At 38.9% G+C, this 22580-nt stretch overlaps 1 protein-coding gene across 1 annotated transcript in view; it reads right to left on the reverse strand.

The window, feature by feature from the left end:
• LOC5566567 (A disintegrin and metalloproteinase with thrombospondin motifs 12) overlaps positions 1–22580 on the reverse strand; it is a gene marked incomplete at its 5' end in the record, with an annotated part of 109827 nt that overhangs the window by 38634 nt on the left and 48613 nt on the right. Inside the window, 2 exons of the mRNA XM_021848901.1 lie at positions 21773–21886; positions 22429–22530. Of these exons, the coding sequence (XP_021704593.1) occupies positions 21773–21886; positions 22429–22530 (216 nt within the window). The remainder of the gene's footprint in view (positions 1–21772; positions 21887–22428; positions 22531–22580) is intronic.

Here is a 22580-nt window from a genome sequence, read left to right on the forward strand (position 1 = left end):
CACACACACACACACACACACACACACACACACACACACACACACACACACACACATTATTTTATGCCAAACGTCCATTATACCTAACGTATTTTCTGCCTAACATCCATTATGCCTAATATCTTTATGCCTAACGTCCATTATGCCTAACATACTTATGCCTGACGTCCTTATGCCTAACGTATTTATGCCTAATGAGGTATACTCCAATAAATCGATATTAACGTTCATGAAAGGATCAATAATTTTAAACACACGGATCAAACGTGCGGATTTTTATAAGCGTAATCTTAAAGCAATTTGAAATTATTTAAAAAATTACATCTTTGTTATAATTATGCTAAGAAAAATAACGCAAAGAGTATTATGATTGCTTTATTTAAAATATACACACTTAAATTATTTTACGGATTCCTGTAAAAATCTCAACAACTGAACAGTTCGGTGAAATAAATTAACGGAGTACGGTAAATTTTTACAGTATTCGGTGAAAAATCACCGGAATCCGTAAAATTTCGACGGAATTACGGTGTTTTATTTCACCGAACTGTTCAGCTGTTGAGATTACGGTGAAATTCACCGTAAGAGCTTAGTGTGTAGTAAGTTACATTTTGTGCCAATTATAGTATACTTATTTTATTTAAATTCTGTTCAATGTTGAGTTTGTTATTTTTAAAACTAACCAGCCAAAATTATAACATATTATATATAAAAAAGTGCTCACTGAGTAACAAAATCTGTTACAATTTTGTTGTTATTCGCTGATCGGACACTTACAGTAGTCTTTTTCAAACTGGAAGCGTTGTTAATTTCCAAGTCTCCTGTAAGTCTCGCGTCGTCTCCCGGCATCGCTGCGCTAATGGAAAGCGATACTTGCCCAGGAAACCCAGTATTCTAATGAATCAAAGCGTCCGTAAAGCGATCAAACAAGCAACGAATGGCCGGCCGAGGGCTCCGATCTGGTTCGTGAGAAGTGCAGTACGCGTTTGATATAAATTTATGTCACCGTAAAAGTGGATGAATAATTAATTTAATCCCCTCGAGGCGCGCAAAGTAACACCCGTCATGCCTTCTGGATTCCAGGGAATGTGTACACAAACATGTATCTGCTCTGCTCCGATATACGACTTAAGGAATATGGAAACGAGCAGCTTCTCGGGTACACGACAAACAAACAGTTTAGAGCTGAATAATTGTTTCTGATAACGGTGGACGTGAATTGTCTCCATGATGGAGCTTACGACGACGACGAGGGGTGCCTATTTGAGTAATTGCTACAACTTTATTTCATGTTGTCCCTGTTTCGGACGAACAACTTTATAAAGCTCGATGGTTCCCACTGCCGGTATGGCTAATAAAAGTCACAGCGTTATTCGAGTCCCATTTATAAGCGATTCATCTGCAAGATGACTTTATTTGTCACTGTTTGCTGATTTGAAAAGTGCGGTTTTAAAATATAAATCTTATGTAATTTTTTTTTTTGTTTTTGAGCTGTTTTAAACATTTATTTGTTTCCCTCTTGCAATGCCGGAATTGGCTTCTGAGGGTTCTTTTTTCAAAATTTTAGATAATTTCCAAAAGGGCTTAGAGACAGTGTTAATGAAATTAATGTTATTTTGATAATAAATTTTATTATCATTTTTTTTTTGTTTCTTCATTGAGTAAAACGTTTTTTTAAATTTTATTATGCAGATCCAGTCATATCATTTTTATAGCAGGATCACAAGTGCGTTGAGATTATTCTTAAGACTGATGCTTTTAAGATCATCGTCCAGAATCTTGGATTCGAATTTTACTTCACATTTTGGTTGGCAATGCCCCTTGCTTCTATAATCGAATTTGTTAAAGTTGTGAGAGCAATGTCAATAGCAAGTTTTGTTTGCAAATAAATGTTAGCATTAGGATTACTAGCGATGTATGTTTCATATGTATTCCAGGCGGCTTGTAAATCATTGAAAGTGGAGCTGATAAGGATTGAGATTCGCTTCATGGGATGTAACAGGGACATGATTTGAATCAAAATCAGCGTGGCTAACCAGTTGGCTACAAATCTAACTAGAGTCGTTTCAATCGTTAAATAGTTTCTAGAATAGCAACAGCAAACATTGCCAATTTAAACATTTGGAAAAAGTCACCGTGAAAAACATTTCCGATGACTATTCCTACAGCATGATAATTAGCAATATTCAATTGTCAAAGTCATGTGATATTCATTACATTTAACAGCCCCGATCAGGGTATTGGATTGAGCGTGAATCCTTTAATCAGATTTCTCATTCAACGCTAAAGCAATTCCAACTTCTTAAACCCTGCTAGGAGGATCGATCTTGCCCTCAGGATGCATCTGATTAAGCAGTAGCAACTGAAGGCACTACTTCGATAAATTCTTGTTGACATTATTATTCAGATATTCCGCCGGAGGGTAATTTTTTCGCGCCTTCATGGCTATTATTGCATATCGGGTCGATAAGATAACGCTGATGATTGAAGTGCAATCCGGCATGACGTCATGCGTGCATACGATTGGTGCAACGGCTATTCGTACCCAACCACCATCATCGGCAACAAGTGTGTGGCCATAAATTTGAATTAGCAAAATGTTCATTCCGGTCCCAGTGCGACACAAGAGACGGCCTGCCGATTGGAACCCGATATAGTTACTTCCAGCAGTGGATCGAAATTTGTCAGACAGCGTTGCGCCGCGGATTCAATTTCGACTGACGAGGCAGTTCGCGGCTAGCGGCAGCAGCGAAGACTCAATGAATCATGCACCGATGGCACGTTGCGGTGGTATAGTGCTGTTGCAGCAATCGCATCCAAATTAATTGAGAGTAATTGTGATTCACTGCAGTTGGGTGCAAACGATTAGCGCTGGGAATTGCGAGTCGGATAAATCAAAATGATTAATGGGTGCTGATGGGAAATTTCCGTTGGTTTAAAAAAGGATGATTTTTCAAATTGTTTGGTTTAAGATGTTTTGGAAGGCGCTTGAATTTTGACACAATCCTTACTACCGAGTAACTTACTGCATTTTGTGCTACTGATACAGTGTTTGTCCCGTTATGCTCAGTTTCTTCACCCTTTTTTAGTTATTTTTTTAATACAGAAAATCTTTGATACAGCATGTTCTCAATATTTTTGATACACTCGATATCTAGAGATATTCGATATGAACGAACGTTTCTTCTTAAGCTCGCTTCTGAATAACTTCAATTGTGGGCCCTTATGCAAAAGGTTGTAAGTGACATTTTGGTTGGTGTTCCTTTTTGGACCACCCTAAAGAAACCAATTTTCAAAGCAGTGCAGATTGTAGTTTTGCAACAGCTTGAAACTAAATTTATTGATCGGAATCATGACAACAGGTTCATTATTTTTTGGCAAAGAAAGCTCTCAGTTAATAACTGTGTAAGTGCTCATTGAACACTAAGCTGAGAAGCAGGCTCTGTCCCAGTGAGGACGTAATGCCAAGAAGAAGAAGAGTACATAATTAATTTAACTTTCTTCTTCAAAATACTTTTTTTAATTGTTTACTTAATAGTTTGTAGAGTTATTTTCTCATCTTTCAGGTATGGTGGTTGGACCTACGGCGCTTTCCAGTACTCCTAAATGTTACACAAATTCAACGATTTTGCACACTTTTCCCACCTTTAACTGCTTCGAAAATCTTCAATCTTCAAACTTCAATCTACCACAAGTTAACTTTTTCCACTTCAACTAAAGAAATCAGTTTAGGTATTATTTCTTTAAATAGGACCAATCTATTCGCAATGGTGATTTTTATGCGTTTTTAATTTTTCACCTTGTATTTGTTTTTATTTACGTTTACATACCTTCATCTCTCTCTTTCTTACCCAACATATTCAACTGACAGTTATGCTTTGCCTATGGGGTACGCAGCCAGAAACGGAGTCGTCATGCTAGCGCAGGGTCCCCTCGTTGTAGTCGCTCCCAGACCCTTCCCATTTGGGGCGCGCTAGGTGGGTTGAAATTCCACCGTGTTCTGGAATCCGTGAACACGTCCTCACTCGCGGCTTGAATCTGCTACACGATCGCCTTGCTTGCAGCTTGGAAGTTCGTGCTGTTATCGGAGTAGAACTCCAGCGGTTTTCCTCTACGGCACACGAATCGTCGTATGGCCATCAGATACGCTTGAGTCGTCAGGCTGTGAGCGATCGCAAGGTGGACAGCCCTCGTCGTCATGCACGTGAAGAGGCAGATGTAGCGTTTCTCGTTTCTGCGGCTAACAACCACTGTCACCGGTCCGTAGTAGTCCACATCGGTATGGCTGAACTGTGGTAGGTCTGGTGTGACACGCGACTCCGGAAGTGGAGCCATCCTGGGGTTCGTCGGGCGACACTTGTTCACTTTGCACCAGATGCAGCATTTCCCGATGCGCTTCATCTCTGCTCTCAAGTTCGCGATGCCGGATCTCATTTACGGCAGTTTCCACGTTCCCGTGGGATACTCGCTGATGGTAGTAATCAAGCAGCTTGTTCGTCACAGGATGCTGCTTCGACAGAATGATCGGGAAACGCAGTTCGAAAGGTAATGACGACCCTCGCGTCGCTCTGCCCACCATCCGCAACACTCCATCGTCGACCAGGAATGGACTTAGGCTGTACTAGCTGCTGGACTTCTCCAGCTGGTGATGTTGATGTGTCGGGAGCTGTTGGTTCTTTTCCAGCGTCCTAATCTCGTCTTCGTAGTGGTCGGATTGAGCCGATCTCTAGAGAAACGCCTCCGCTTTTCGGTACTCCTCGCGCTTCAGTGGTACTACAGTTGAGCGAACTTCCTTCTTCACCACCTCCTTCACTCTCGCCGTGCTTGGAACGACCTCGATCTCCACACTATCTCGCTTCCTCCTGCAGTTCGATGCGAATCGGTAGGCGCATGCTACCGTCCGTACTAGGACCTTCCACTTCGAGAACCGCAGTGGATCCACCGTCGGTTCGGTCACGGAAATATTGTGGAACTGTACTCGCTCGGACTTCTTCGGGGACATTCGGTGTAATGTGCTCTTGTTCCGGCCAATTGTCCTCCGGTTGGTAGAGGAACTTTGGGGCGCGGAACCACGGCCTATCGGAACGGAAGGTGTTCCTTTTCTCCCACTTTGTCAACGCATCCGCCACGTTGCACTTTATTGGCACCCAGCGCCACTCCGCAAGACTCGTCATCCTGTGGATTTCACAGATCCTAAACGCCACGTGCTGCTTGTATCGCCGGTGGTCGGAGTGGATCCACGACAGAACAGTCTTTGAGTCGGACCACATGGAACGTTGCTTCACCTCGAGGAAAAGAACGTCGACGACAGAATTGGTCAGTCTTGCTCCGGGGACGGCTGCCTGCAGCTCTAAGCGGGGGATTGATAAGTAATCTAGAGGGGCAACCTTTGACGTCGACATCACGAGGGAACACAACGGCCCGTTTGTCGTCTCGATGCGGACGTATGCTGCTGCACCGTACGCGTCCTGGCTTGCGTCGACGAAAACGTGGAGCTGAAGGCTGCTGAAGTCTAGGGTGGGGGAGAGACGTTTCGTATAAAAACGTTTCGCATAGGGACGTTTCGCATAATTTTATGGGTGGACGTTTTGCATAATGAACGTTTGGCATAAAGAGATTCATACGCCTTCTTCAAAATGCTACCTGTTCTTATATGAAACTGCTTTATGCGAAACGTCTATTATGCCAAACGTCCGTATGCGTATGCGGGGTCAGCCCCGTCTAAGGTACGCCCTCCCTGGAAGAAGTAACGGGGAATGCGAATGCCCTCGACCTCTGGGAATCTTCGGATCCAGTTGTTCCACTTCTCTACGCAATTTTCGTCGATTGGCTGGTCCCAATCGCATCCGCTTCGCTACAGGTAAACGTGAAGATAGTAGGACGAGCGGGTCGAAAAAGCTTATCACGATCCTTTTCGTTGGCCGTTGCTTGCCGGAGAGGAAAGGCTCTAGATCGTCTCTCAACATAGTGAAGAATAAAAAATCGTCGCTTTCCGGGTTCCACATGATCCCCAATACGCGCTCGGACTCGGACTCCTTATTTTCGCTGAACCGGACGCACTGATCCGCTTTCCGTTCTCCCATCTCTATTAGAAACTGTTCGGAGTTGGAAACCCAGTTGCGGAGCTCGAAGCCGCCCTTCACTGCTTGGTCGACCGTATCTACACTATCGAAGTAGTGGTCCTCGACAATCGCCTTCGCTGCCTCGGGAAAGTGTCTGGCAAACTCTTTCGCATTCAAGTTCTTCACGTATTGTGCGAAGCATGGCGAATTCGTGGATCCGAACGTCGCGACGTCCATTACGTACATCTCCGGCTTTTCTGAAGGTTCGTTTCGGAAAAGGAACCTCTGCGATCGTTTGTCTGCTTCTCGGATTCGCAGCTGGTGGTACATCTCCTTGATATCTGCACCGAATTCAATCGCTCGCACTCTAAACTTGCAGATCGCTGCCGGCAGTGCCTTTTCACTTCTGCTCTGGCGTCCCAGACCAGACGGAACTTCTTCTTTCTCGGATTATTTTGAGTTGATTTTGAGTTATTTATTTATTTGAACAGGCTGTTTAGAAGCTTCCCAATCGAATTTTTGATTGATTTTTCTGTCCAATACAAATTTTAATGATTTGTAAAGGGAGTTGTGTTTGATCCTTCGACCTTGACGCTTGCTCCTGCGGGGGCGGGCGTTGAGGGCAGGATCAAACATGTCGCGCATCGGTCGAGTAAAGTGAAAAAGTGCCGCGTTCGATTAGTTCTTTTTGATCTTGTTGACGCTTGCTCCTGGGCAGTGCGTCAAGAAAGCCCGAGCAGTCGTCAGTGGTTTTCCCTCTCGGGTTGCGCGCCTATTTTCTCTGAGTGCTTTTATATAACCGAGCAAACGAGTGAAGCTGAGCTCGTTTCATGCTACTATTTCTAATCTATAAAATATGTATGATTGCACCTTTAATCGTTACAACGGTGAGACGTAAATATGATTTTTCAACAAACTTTGAAAGGTTCGTCACTGTGAGTGTCGACATAAACTCTGATTCATAAATTATTTACGTCTAATTTTTTTTTCAAAACTCTTATTTTTTACCATTATTTTAGTAATTAAAAAAAAAGAATGGTTCGACACTACAAGTGTAGACTTGCGAAAGGTTCACTTTATTCAACAAACTATGAAAGGTTCGTCACCTCAAGTGTCTGAATAATTTTTCTCTACATAGATATTGTTCATATCAAATGAAAATATTATATTCACATATAAGCATGTTTATATCTCACAAATAATTATTTATCATGGTCTAATAGCCCATCAAAGTGAATCTTGTGACCCAACGATCCTCCCCATTAAAAAATATCCCTCCCAGTAACCTTTGTGGAGATGCAGAGGCAAACACGGTCTCCAAATAGCAAAGGTTACACACTAACATTCCTTCCCCCAATCCCACCTGACTGCAAGGACTTGTCCGGCGCCGTTATTGACCATGTATAAATAGAGGCACTGAATTATGCACACTGAAGAAGATTATGGCCAATCCCAGCCGAACTTCTAGTTGATTCATTGTGCATTTTCACTGACTTCGGTCAATCACGGAATAGCAACCATTGATGTGTAGTCAGTCTAAGCTAAGCTAAGCTAAGCTAAGCTAATACAAAATGTAATGATTTGTCAAGGATTGGATTAAATAACTGAAAAACTTTGGAGCAATTTTCTCAATAGTAGGATTATTGATTAGTTATAGTATATACTTCCCTTACCTACATAAATCTTCATACGGTGAAATGATATTCTAAAACAAATATTTGTTATCCCTAAATTTAGTTTACTTAACTTATATTACCGTTGATTAGGTTAATTTTTTTCTTTTACGATTGAACATGTATTAAGTATTGCTGTGGCCGGACTTAATGGGAGCTCCTTCTGGGCAATGTTGTTATAAGGGATCGTCCATAAACCACGTGGTCATTTATGGGGGTAGGGCGGGGTCTGGGCAATGACCACGGTCCATACAAATTTCAAAACTTTTATATCGACAAAAGAGCACATGTGGGGGGGGGGGGGGGGGGGGGCGTTTGATTTAAAAAAAAAAAAAAACCCACGTGGTTAATGAACAGTCCCTAACCTGAAGATAGTTGCCTGAATTCCTACAGTACTGAGCGGACCCGATTATGTCAATCCCTTTTTGCAGAGAACGTTTTCTTGAGAACATTTAATTTTTCTCCGTGTTACAGTTAATGCTTTCAACGTGTTTTGTCCTTATCCGTTACGACTATTGCGGCATTTTGATCCTTGTTATACTAGGGAATGGCGTTCTGGGGAATGTCATTCTGGGAAATGTCGTACAATCATTTTTTCTTATTCCTATATAAATGATTATTTTGATTTCCAAAAACAACGATTTCATTATTAAAATAAAAATATACAGCATGTAGGGGGAGATCCCAGTGCCGGACAGCACTCAATACCGGACAAAGTCGTAACAATGAGAAATCATGGTCCAATCAAGATGGTGTATTAGAAGAAAAGAAAGCTCTTATATAGACTAATGTTTGCGTAGAATAACACATCCTTGAAATATGCAAGCCTTTTTAAAAAAGTAGAAAAGTTTGAAAATCTTAAAAAAATTGACGTATTTTCTTAATTTTGAGCCTATTTAGTAATTATTTTGAGTATGAAAAAATACTTTGGATCCCGCAAGCATGATCGAACATAATCCTAATTTGATAGTATGAATGTATTTTGTACCATAATTGAAGTAAATATGGACAAATTACAATTTTGGTTAAGTACCTCCTGTCCCTCAGTTTCGGACAGCTTGATTTGTTATATGAAATCGTTGTAATTATTGCATCAGTGTCTCAAAATACTTTCATTTTTCATGGGTTCCGTCGATCATGGTATCAAACATGCAATAAAATTAAGAAGAATGAACATTCAGAACAACATCGTAAAATGAGCTATTTTTCATCATATATGAAAGAGGTTTGTGATAGGCATCTTGCAAACTAAGAAAAACTCACATTATTCTTGTAAATATTGCAAATGCATTGATTTGGTAATTATAAACTAATCCTATAGTGTACACATTCAATAATGTTCAAATTTATAGAATTCGAGGCATTTCCAGATCGTGTCCGGTATTGGGTGCCACCTTTCAAGATCGATCAATTTGGTACTGAAATACATCATCAAAACGCAATGTCAAAATTCATATTTCTATTTTCAAATTTATTTTTGTACACTACAAAAATGATAATATTTATCATAAATGGGTAACACGAGTCCATAAAATCAATATTTTTCGAATTATGAATTTAGTGGCTTAAGTGTCCGGTACTGGGGGATCTCCCCCTACTTTGCACAAGGTGTGCACTTTATTAAATTAATAGTCTTTATTTAACTGCGTATAAAGGTCAAAGTTGTTCGGAATAGGAGCAAATAGAGGGCAAAGAGTATTTTCAAATTTTTAACACGATTTAAAAATGGGAAAAGAACCAATTGGTGAAGAAATGTTTATTTTTTAATTGTAGCATATAAGGGACAAAACTTCGAAATGTAAAAAGTCGAAGCAGTCAAATTTCAACAGTTTTTCAATGAGTTTGCTCTGGAATAGCATCCAAAAAGCTCTTAAGGAATACTATTATCACAGACAAACAGAAGTAATCCCTGTCATCGATGTCCATCGAACACTTTTTTAGCGGTCGATCCAAATATATAGTAGGTGGCCACCACCTGCAGCGCTCGCATCGTTTTTGTTTCTGTTTGACGTTTACACACTACCGCCACCTGTTGGTTCATCGGCCATTGGCGTACATGTTCTCGCGACTATGATATTGATTGCAATTTGTTATAAGTGTTGCGTCTGTTTGTCTGTGCCAATATTATTAAGATAATGGAAGGAATGCGTGGAAAGATTCCTCTCTCATGAATTCATGTATAGAATTTTCACAGGATTATTCAGCGAAATTTAGTCCAGGCAAAGAAGAAATAAAAACCTTCGTGTTTCTTGCAGTTGATCAAAATTTTCTGGAACACAAGGTATTAGAGCAAAATATAGAATGCTGTGACACTGCGATCTGTCAAACTTGGGAACCGAGTTTAGTGCTGAGGGACCAAATGTAGTACTAGAAGAGGTGCTCATCATGAGTCCGGCTACTATGTCTATGGCTACTAGAAGAAGATGGGGGATGGTATGAATACTTTTCTGCTTGGTATTGTTGACAAGTACTTAAATAAATTTTCCGTAGTCTCATATGTTTATACACATAACTTTACAAGTGCTTAAGAATTTTACGACTTGTTCATTTGTGTCTTGAATGTCCTTTTTATGCACTTAATCGTCATAAAAATACCACTAATGTTCTATTATTCGCCACAAAACCTATATCATAAAAACGCAACCGTCCCCATTTAACCAATAATAAAGCCATACCAACCACACGCCGTCGTCAAAGGGAGGAGATCAAACCCCTCCAGTGTAATAAAGTTACTTTTTATGCACCTCACAGAGCCGCACAACCCGTCCATAACAATTATAATAATATGCTAACGAGATGTAAAGTACGCCGAACAAGCGTGACAAAAGCACACTTTTTGCCGTAGCCTGCCTCCCGTTCACTGCTACCGTTCCGAGGTTCTGTCCCAAAGATCAAATTGCTGGTGCGCGGTGATCAAGTAAGGACTGTACTGGAAAAAATAGAACGGACAAAATTGATCATCAAAAGTCGGATGGTTTTGTAACTCGCTTTTTCCCACATGTTTTTGAAAAAAATGTTTATTTTACCTCTTCTCCTAGGCTCAAGTTCTGTGCAACACTTACGCCATATTTTTTACACTCTAACTAATTTAACTCATGATTTCATCAAATTTTACACTTGTAATAAAAAGTTATACACGAAGGAAAGTGTTGCACATTTTTCGGGTACAGTTCTTAAAGTGATCCGGCTACCACACCGTTCCCCACCCGAGACCGACCGATAACGAACGCAACGCCAATGCATTGATCGTGACCGATAGGGCCTGGCCTGCCGCAGCTACGAACTGCCGGTCCTCGGTCAGGTGCAGGGGGCGATTAATTATTCTGCAATTATTTAAATTGGGGCTAATTTTTCATTTAAAGTTTTACATACATGAATATGCGGCGAGGAAGCGACTTTTCTCTTATCACGTTGATATGAGACGGAATGGGACAACTTTGCGGCGATTGAGTAATTTTTGATTACTTATTATTCAAATAATGTCAGAAAATACTGTGGCTTATGATAAATTGAAAAAAATGTATTAATTGAACTAACATATGCCTAATTTTGTCCTTTACCTGATCATACGTGATCAAACAGTAATTGTATGGTAGTGGTGAGAAAAACGTACACATTCGTTCTTTTTATATCAAAATGTATAAGTTTGGAGGCTTATATCGCAGCTTGGAATTGTGTTGAAATTTATTCAACTGAACAACAGAACGCAAGTCTCCTAAAAGCCAAAAAATAATTAAACTTTGAAGTAGTAATTTTTTTTTGATATGCAAATGTTTAGAGCAATACAATCATATGCAAAACTGTACATTTTGCTGAAACACTCAAGTTTGTATAATAAAATTTTCAGTTAAACTGACAGTTTTCGAAATATTTCAAGATGATAATAAGGCCATTTTTACGAAATGGATGAAAGCTGTTTTTTTAAATTTAAATTTTTTTACTAAGTTATTTCTTAACTCTGAAAGAAATTTCAGAATCAATCGCAGCACTAAAAGCCATAGCCAGGCCTCCAAAGTTGACTATTATGTATGTGTAGTTTTTCTGTCCATAAGTATCTTGTTCGTAGTTATGGTTTAATAATTTGTATTTTCGTTGAGGCCGAGAAACTTATTTCACGAAGCATACAATGATTGGCGTAAAGAAAGCTATCTTTAGCATACAAGAGCAGAAGTTTTCTTTATTTATCGCATCTATTAAAACACAAAATAAAAATATATCAACTAAGAAAGTAAAGTAAAGTAAAGTCACGCTGAACGATGATTTCATGTAGCAGATATTTTTGGAATAATGTTTGAGTAATATCCGCAATTGGGGAACATCCCGAAAATTTCAAGGAATTAGTCAAACAAATTCTAGCGAAACAAAATTTTAAGAATATTTTTAGTAGACTCAGAAATCAACCATGGTATTTTCTAATTTAATTACATTGTCAAATCATATGTTCTCTAAATTTCCCCTTAAAGATGATACACAAATCATGTCACGCTAAATTTGTCACGTTTTTTGTATGATTCCCCCGAAAATTTTGTAAGGCTTGTCGCACTTGCTTTTTGCTGAATAGGAGAAATCTGGATCGAATAGGATAGAAATTCGGTATATAGCATTACAAAAGGAACCGAAAATATATTCGTCTCAATTGTGACCTGCCCTCAAATGCATGTCGATATGAAATGTGGGTAGTTTCTCCATTAGGGAAATCAATCAGCGTTTTTGTACCGCTTCCGAATGCCACCTAGTAGCAAACTTGAATAATTAGCCAATGTATGCCTACGCCGAGAAGCCGATAAACCCACAAATGAACGGCGATGACGAAGGAGAATTCGTTTGCTTTGCTCCACACGGTGGTGGTTAGACCACAGAATGAGGGGGATTACTGACTATTAAACAGTTTTAATTGTTGATCAATATTTGCCGATTGCTCATGGTGACGGTGTTACCCAGACTGGCTGCTACGGGAAAGAGGCAGAGCATCGAGATGATTGATCGTCAGCCGACAAATGCTATTAAATGCGGGGGAAAATTATTCTACTTCTGAGTCAAAATATGTGCATTGATACGGGGTCGTTCCATATTCAGCGAATTGGGTCTTCAATCAATTCCGAAAAATGCCATAATATACACAATTTAGTAAAAACTGTTAAAGCTCTTCATTAGCTTTTCTAGAATTCGTACTCAGATCATGCTGATATTTCTTATGGAGACATGAGAACCCTATCCATGCCAGTCCGGAGTGATTGATTAATTCCATAATGAATAATTCAAACAATCTTGCAGCAGAGAGATACCTTTCGATGCCGCTCTCAATCACAACTGGTCCGATCATAAGATTATACGTATGTGTAAGTGCCAACAAGTTCATATTAGACACTGGTCGTGCCTGCCCGAACTCGGCGAGCTTACATGTAAACACCACCGAAGTAGCAAGAAAAGCCCCAGCCAGCTTCAACGCGGTGAAACCCTTACAAGATTTATTGCCACTAATTGTATCGACACTTTGAATAATTTATTGTCTCACCAGAGCCGGATGGTTGCAGATTGGTTTGGTGCTCTTTTGTGGATACCGGTCGTGACTAAAAAGAAAAGATTAAGCTCAACACATATGTATCCATGAAATTGATGTTGCAGTTATTCAACTTCGATCTGTAACTATTGGCAATCGAAATCGCCATTGAATTGCAGCAAATTTGTAAACATTGTGAGTCGAATGAAATCCATTTTCCAGCTCCTGTGGGTTGACCGGAGATACATACCTACAAGGTTTCTAGTCGAGATCTGAATGATCTATGTGAACTATACCAGAAATACCACCCTAATGGACCTTAATGTTAATTGAGCTGTCATGAGCAGGACTAGGGGTATGTCGTTCAATAGACGACGATAAAATATGACATTCCTGCAGTTCTTTGCAGTTTGAGAAAGGCGCTGACTTGACAAACGTTTCATTAGATGAATCTAAACCGCTCATTGCTGTGTCATAAGCACTCTGATTTTCTCCCTGACTTACTGAACAAATGTTTTCCATCTCCATTTTGATAGGGAAATTCTGCATGTACACGTCAATAATCTAGGACGACCGGTACTTACGTAACTACCTTAATTGTCCACAATTTTTGGTTTGTTTTTCTTTTACTCTACATTTACATTAAAAGCCATTCCAACTGCCGTATTTTATTTGCTTCTGTGTACCTATAATACAATTCGTGGTTTCTGTTTTCAAATTGGGCTGGTTAAGTCAAACTCAAGAGGTCAAATTCATAGCCACTTTACTTCGTTTCACTTCTCGACAAATATGTTTGTCATATGTCAAAAGTGTTCCAAAACTTCGAAGACACTACTTCAGCATCTGGCCATAGACTAGCATCTGTCTCTACCTGCAACCGTTTACTTCTTTTAATAGAATAAATGGTGTGTAATGTTAAACACTAAATTCAAAAGCGCATCTCTTTGCCTCGATTTGTCTAACATCACTGACAATTCTCTTGTATTGAAAATTAACTTGAAAAGAAGGCAGCTTGCCTTTTGGAGAAGTGGTTCGGAAGGAACTTTACTTCAAAAGGTTTTTTCCGTTCTTTACTTTTCATGGTGCCATCTCCTTCGAAACTTTACCTGCGCCACAATGCACAGTGGTCCAGGAATCAGTTTTATGCGGAAAGATGCATTTTGAGCTTTAGAATGAAACATTAGACAAAAACGGTCTTCTACAAAGTTGTTTGTATTAGTTGAGACCTTTGTTTGGTTTTATTGAAAATTAGGGTGGACCACATTTTCATAGAAATTGTGTAACTAACTTTCTTATTTGTAGAAATTATATTATACATGCTTCAGCAAACTTGTAGACCATTAAATTTCAAGCAACTTTGCCAAAAAAAGTTTTTTTGTATCTCTTAAATTGACCGATATAGAACTTTTTTTCTGCAGTGACATAGGGTGGTCTAAACAAAACTGGTTTTCTGGCTCTAGAGTTTTCAATTCAAATTTCTCATCAAAGTGGTCTATGAAACACTTTTAGAGCTTTGAAAAATGCGTAATTTGGTGAGTGAAGAAACTCGCTATCTCCTTCCGTTTAGGAGTTATTGTTGTTTTTCTCTCACAAACATGCCTACTTTGATTGTGAACATCTCTGATTGGGGCAAATATAAAACATATCTTTTGATGACATTCGAAAGACAAAATAAAATTGTATATTATATCAAAAAATTACAGATGTTTCATTTTTGTAACTTTAATAAAATGCCTTGAAAAACAAAGGATTTTAAGCAGAAAAACTTTAATAACTTTTGAACTAAAATAGATATCATCAATATTTTTGCATGAAAATTTGCGTTTTGTTAAGTTCTTAAAGTCGTATTACGCATTTTTTAAAGCTCTAAAAGTGTTTAATAGACTACTTTGATGAGAAATTTGAATTGAAAACTCTAGAGCCAGAAAACCAGTTTTGTTCGGATCACCCTATGTCACTGCAGGAAAAAAGTTCTAAATCGGTCAATTTAAGAGATACAAAAAAACTTTTTTTGGCAAAGTTGCTTGAAATTGAATGGTCTACAAGTTTGCTGAAGCATGTATAATATAATTTCTACAAATAAGAAAGTTAGTTACACAATTTCTATGAAAATGTGGTCCACCCTAATTTTCAATAAAACCAAACAAGGGTCTCAACTAATACAAACAACTTTGTAGAAGACCGTTTTTGTCTAATGTTTCATTCTAAAGCTCAAAATGCATCTTTCCGCGTAAAACTGATTCCTGGACCATAGTGCAATGTTACGCCAACCAACTCGATCTATGGCTGCTATAGCGTTCTAACAACCTTTCAGCTTTCTGAATACTAGGTTTACCGTAGAGCAGCGCAAGTTCATGGTTTATTCTTCTCATCCATACGCCGTTTTCTCATACTCAGCCATAGATCAGGACGAAAGCTTCTGATGCTTGGAGGTTCTCTTCAAGCATTTTTAATGTCTCATGCTCGTAGAAGAAAACTGATCAACGTCTTGCACATGGTACACTTAGTACGGGGGTGAAGATTACAAGACCGCAAGGTCTTGTGGAGTCCGTACTAAGAACGACCTTCGGCAATAATGCGTCTTCGAATTTCTGTTATCTGACAAGCTCATCTATGTCGATCAACACACTTCTGCCAATTTGAGCTCTATCGCGCTCGGTTCCTTCAGCAAACTGATACTTATACAGTTCGAACGAAACGTGTAAATTTCTGAGACATATAGGGTAAAAGCACCGGTTTTGGCCAGCCTAAGAGAAAATGTCAATAAAAATTAAATAGAAGCCGTATTTATACTACAAATATGTCAAATGCAAGCTTTCAATCCATATTATGCGTGTAAACATCAAAACTGAGCTAAAATCATTTTTTCGCTTTCAAAATCCCGTTGGTCAATATAGGCTAACGGAACCAGTTTCGGCCAGAGATTTAACTTCGGTTCCTAAATTGACCAATTGCATTGATTTCTCATGAGAGTGTCCAAATTAGGAGTGCCCTGGCCAAATTAGGTGTATGGAACTTAAAATTATAAAGGAAACTAATTGTTTTTCTTATGTTTTGAATCAGTTTGGACGAATAAATGAATGTAGCTCTATTATATGAATGTGATCTACTGAACACAAAAGGTTTCATGCTGATTGGCTATGTAAAATGGTGTATAATCCACTATGGCTACAACTGGCGTATGGCCAAAACCGGTGCTTCTACCCTAATGCACATAATTGGAGCGTGATATATAATGGATATTTACATGATATGTCATGTAAACTTCAATTATATGTCATGTAATTCAGCAGGATTCTGTGTGATAACATGACATATAACATAAATTAACATGATTCCAGATTTAAATTTACATGACGTCATGTTTACATCGCATAATCTTCATTATTTATAACTGTGTAGTAGACCATTTCACAAATTGAAAAAAATCTGGAATTTCGATAGTCACCCTCCAGGCTACATTCTTATGGTGAGGATATTACTTGGTCAAATTTTCGTACAATTTGGTTGAGATTACGAGGTGCCTCAAGTCAATTTTATGATTTTGTGGTAATTTTGAGCTTTAAAAAATTCTCAATGAAAAATGTGACGATTAAAAGAATTCAAACAGTCACTGTTCGGAAGTATTCTATATTCTCTTCAACTCTTATGAACATTGTTCGTTGATTTTTTCGAGTTTTCTCGGTAAAAAACAGATTTTTGTGCTTGAATGTACCCATAAAAATACACATTTCATTATGTTTTCATTCTACGAAAATTTCAGATACTTCATAAATCATTGTCAAATTATAATCAAACTACTCCGTGGATTATACTTGACATTTGAGTAACTAATTTATCAAGACTGCAAAAACCATAAAATTTAGAAAAATCGTAATGATTGCGTTACTCTTATTTTTTCCAGCACCGGCATGAGACTGTTGTTGACAAGCAAATTAATCAAACGTAGTAGCTTTGCTTTTTGATGATGATTGATGATTGCTGCCAGCGGCGCGGAAAAGCAATCATGTGTGCATTGACGAAGGAAAATTGGCAATTGACATGTCGATGTAGCATACCTTAGATAGCTCAGATGGTAGAACTAAGGATTTGTAATCTTATGATTGACAGTTCCACTACAGAGCTACAGTGTGTAGTCTTCGATGTAATTATCCTCAGCAACATCGCAAAATTTGGAATGGATTTTTTTTTCTCAAACTCAATCAAATATTAGTATTTTTAACTTGTCTTGGAAATACAATACACACTCAATCTATTCGGTAAAAATAACTGGGTTTTTAAACTACCGAAAAAGTCAGTAAACTAAAAAAAATGTCAGAAAACGAAAACCAGAGATTTTTCACTGAAATTTTGCAGATAACTTTCTTTTAATATCATATATCGATAAAAAATAAAACATGGTTAAATTAGCTTTTCAATTACGTGTGACGACAGTTTTCATTTTACTGACTGTTGTGCTACGATTAAGCTTAAGGTGATTATAAAATGAAGCCAAACTATAAATTTTCATGTGCACAAGACTGGAGAATCTGACAACAGATCGTGTTGAAAACCAATCAAATTGCTTGCTTGCTGGTGGTGACCAATGGGATAAAATTTCAACGTGGAGCACTATTTGGTTTTCAAGTCTTGTGTTCTTGAAAATTTGAGGTGTGGCTTCGGTATATAATCACCTTAAATAACTAAATTATCATCTAAACATAGAACATCAACTATCAACTAAACTGTTATACACAATCATTAATCAAATGGAACAACCCTAAAATTATACAACACATACACATTCAATAACTATACTGATAACACGAACAAAACCGAAGATCGATTACTTATGTACAACACTTAGGCTACAAGATAAACATTACCGGCCAGCCAGTCAGCAATCGCATAGCGAGCAATAAGGATCAAACCCACCACGCGCGCGAGTTTCTTAAACTAGAATATGAAGTGTACTCACATTATTGCTATGGATTTGCTTCAATGAAGTGTAAAGTTTTTATATAAGTTTGGAGTGCTTTGAAATATTAAGGACAAGGAATTGGGAAAGAAAGGACAAGGACTTTGGAGGATCACTAGGTGTTTGTACAACATTCTGGTTTGTTGCGGAGGAAATTGGGCTGCAAAAGAAACTCCCACAGCACAGGAAAAGAGTCAACGTTGGGTCGAACCACAGAACTCCCAGGTAATTCGCTCAATCCACGAATCACAGAACACTGACTTTTTCGGTAGTTCCAAAACCCAGTAAAATTTTACCGACCCCAGTAATTTAATCTAAGTGTGTACAGTTGATGGATCCCGGAAATATCGGGATTATGACGTGAACAACTTGGCAAACTGCCTGAAAACTATTGAGCGTGAAATGTTACAAATTTTACTATTTGCGAAGGTTCAAATTTATCACTGTGTCAGTACACCTTTGGGGAAACTGAAGGTAATTCAAAGGAAAGAAAAGGAGAAAATTTATTCGTACATAACCTTTTTTGGATTGTGGTATTTTCCCCCGAATATCGTTTCCCCGAATGTCATTTCCCTGAATGCCAGTTCCCTGAATAATCCTTTTCCCTGAATGCCAGTTCCCCGAACGACCTATTTCCCCGAAAAGTGAGCAGCTCAAAAAAGAGCAAGAATAGTCTTCACTGACAGCGTGGTGTACTTGAAAAAAAAACCTTATCAAAAGAATGGTATGTAGGCCGTCCCTTATTTTTCGAAAATGCGAAATGTTATAAGTTCGTCATTGTAAAGTGCTCGTTTTGGTAAGAAAAAAATCAGGTAAAAATTTGAAGTCCGTACGTGGACGCTAAGTGGTCCCCCAACGGCCCTGAAGGTATCAGGAGTAGATGACCTCTTGCGCAAAATCGAGCTCGCTGCTCTAGTGCACGCAGAATGAGTACAAAAAACTACCAGTAACAAATTTTCCTGTGCCCGTTTTTAATCAACATAGAAGTTTGTTTTCTTTGCGATGATTCAAATATTACGTAACATAAAATGTGCCGATTTTAGACCCCCTCCCTCCTCCACCTAACAGCTTTTGTATGAAAAATTTAATATTTTTGCAATGTTGCTGAACAGCGATCGGAAACACGAGGCTCGATGAATTTCCCTAACCATCAAAACAAAATCGTTCGGGTGCTTCATTCGTTCGTGTTTCATTTTCGGATCGCTGTTTCTCCCGACACTATCATCGGATCATTTTCCATCGCTTGGTAATGTGAATGGTACGATCCACTAGCGTTGGGCAAATTTGTTTATAACATCGATTTTACTGAATCGATTCACATTTGAACTGCCGAATCGATTCACCGGTTTAATCGAATCCTTCAAATCGATGTTTTTGAATCGATTCGAATCCATTACGATTAATTTTTATGTAGTTTTAGATGAGACCAAAAGCATTTGCATTCGATTTTAACATCCATAAAATAAATCAGATTTGTAATACAAAAGAACAGATTTACTACTTCAAGGCCAGTACAAAATTTGGTTTCTTTTTCATCAGCTGGTTGAGAAATGATCATCAATCTCAACCAAATGAATCGAATCAAAAAATCGAATGAAGAAAATCGATTCAGCCGACTTCTGGTGCCCCAAACATCGATTCAAAAGATCGATCAATCGGAATGAAAACATCGATTTTCGGATCATCGATTCAAAATCGCCCAACGCTACGATCCACGCTGCTTGCTCTTCGCGAAGAACAGGAAAATATTCACTTCGATCATCTTCACGCAGGCTCGCAACACGCAGGTGCGCGATAAAAGACGTGTTTGTCATTTGTCATTGATTTTTTAGTTTGATTTTTTTTAACATTTAGGTAAATTAAATTTAATTCAACAACATAATAACAACAGGAATTTTTGTGTCGGAAGTGTCGAAATCGGTACATTTTGCGATTCGTATACATGCCATCTATACTATTTTGCCATTGTACCTAAACATTGCCAGAAAATTGTTACGCAATTTGCTCAAGAGCGGTCGCGCTCCAAGGCATAGCCAGCAGCACCCAGCCACGCTCTTACTGTGTACTTCAAGCGTGCTTTTGTTGGGCTGCGTGGACTTTGCAAACGATGCGACCAGCAGAGTGTTTGCTTGGCTTTGCGAGAAGAAGCAACCTTGCAATGATTCGCAGGAATGAACAGGGCGTGGATAAATGAATCCTACGATTTGAAAGGCTTCGCGAGCAACTTATCGGTGTGTTCATTTTGCTTCTTCGGTGTTGCATCCGTTCGCTTTTTGCGATGCTCTTCGTGACGCAAAAATGAAAAATGAATTTTGGCGAATGTTGGATCGCGAAGATGCGTAGATTATCGTTCGCGAAGAAGATCCGTCGCAACACTGATTTTTTTTATGGAGCGTAACACTACGGAAGACCCCCTCTCTCCCTGTTGCGTTACGTAATAATTGAACGATCCCTTTGTAGTTATAAATTTCATGTTAGCGTGCAGTGTTATGAAGATATCCACGGTATAAAATATTATTTTACTTTAAATTCTGTGCTGATTATCAATTTGTTACTAGTGGCTTTTCGTACTCATGTTGCGTACACTAGAGCAGCGAGCTCGATTTGGCACACGGGGGTCATCCACACCAAATACCTTTAGGATCGTTGGGGGACCACTTAGCGCCCACGTACGGACTTCAAATTTTTACCTGATTTTTTTTTCTTATCAAAACGAGCACTTTACAATAACGAACTTATAACGTTTCACATTTTCAAAAAATAAGGGACGGCCTAGTGCAGAGCTACTTGGGCACTTCCATGATTCACTTTGGCATTGGGGGGTTTTTCTCGGCCGAATTGTCTGAAACTTTGCAACAAGAAGCATTCCAATACGATGCATGTTGTGGCCAAATATGAACTTATAAGCTTTCAAAAAACCCCACTGCCGTAGTGAAAAAAGTGCCAAGACTAGGAGCTGGCTCCCTATGGCAAGTCTCAATTGAACACATATTGTCACTTCAACTCTAAAGAACAGCCATTTGAAAAAAGAAGGGTGCATATCAGATGAACAGTTCTTTTACCGCCATGAAATGTATGATGTTACCAAATTTCTGAGTATCAAACACTTCTCGGTGAAATGGCCTGTACGGGGAAACGGGGTATTCGGGGAACTGGCATTCGCGGAACTGGCGTTCGGGAAACGACATTCTGGGAAAAATAGCACAACCCTATTTATGAGCCATTCTCATCCCCAACGACGGTGGTACATAGATTTATATTTTTGCTAAACAGTCTATAACGATTTCTTTAGATTTTTAGTCCTCTACAAAATTGTTATATATATTGAACCCGTAATTAGCAGATTAGCATGAGCAACAGAACGTGATGCCGCACTGCAGTTTTCCAACCTTGCTAGTTGAAGGAACATAAACCCACACATATATACAGTTAAACACATTTGCCTGGTGATGACCGCAAGATGTTCAGATCAATAACATCAAGTGTCAACCAGCATGCAATTGATGGACTACCCAGGAAGTATTTATGGCTGCTGGAAACGAGTAACAAGATATAGGCTGCATCTTTGATATGTACTTACTTGTGGCCGAGCTCGTGGGAAATCGTGTGAGCCAGGGTTATCCCGTTGTCTTCGTTGACGCTGCATGACTTGTCCGGACGACACATACCGCCCACGTTGGCGACGCCCAGGGTGCTGAAATGTTAACGAACACAGGATTTGTAAGAGAAGTTGGCATATGAATAATCGAAGCATAATTCACAGCATGATTCTTGATGACATAAGGTCAATGATCAAAAAGGATCTTGAAATTCAGCTAAAGCATATAGAAGGATTCTAATTGTGGAGCAAATAATTTTAAAATTTCAGCAAAATTTCGTTCCTTAATAGTTTGTGATTCATGAAAAATTTCCTCCAACTTTCTTGATCTCATGCAACCGTCTGTTTCCTACTACTGATATTATTATAAAAAAAAACGTAGCTTGATGAGACTGACACTGACCTAGCAGTAAGTTGCGTTGTGTTGAGTTGTGAGTAGAGCAAATAGATTTTCAATCGTTAGTTGAATTGATTTTGTTTCATCGACTCCCATACGTGATGAAGCATCAACTCTCCAATAGAATCAAATTAAAATTTTTAAACGTTTGCCATCAATCATGCCTACTTTCAATCCCTCCATAAACCTCACCAAATAATAGCCTATTAGGCACCAATAGCTAGAAATTAAGAATACTCACGAACAGCCGTGCGTCGAGCAGATATTCTTCCGTGTGACCAAAATCGCCACGTCATGATGATGGGGATCGTTCTCGTCTTTTGGGTTCAAGCTTCGCTGCCACCTATCGATGTTCAATAAGGGTCTCGTAAGTGTTTGGTTCAAAAGATTTCA

This window comes from Aedes aegypti, chromosome 3 (genome assembly GCF_002204515.2).
Source record: "Aedes aegypti strain LVP_AGWG chromosome 3, AaegL5.0 Primary Assembly, whole genome shotgun sequence".
Taxonomy (NCBI): domain Eukaryota; kingdom Metazoa; phylum Arthropoda; class Insecta; order Diptera; family Culicidae; genus Aedes; species Aedes aegypti.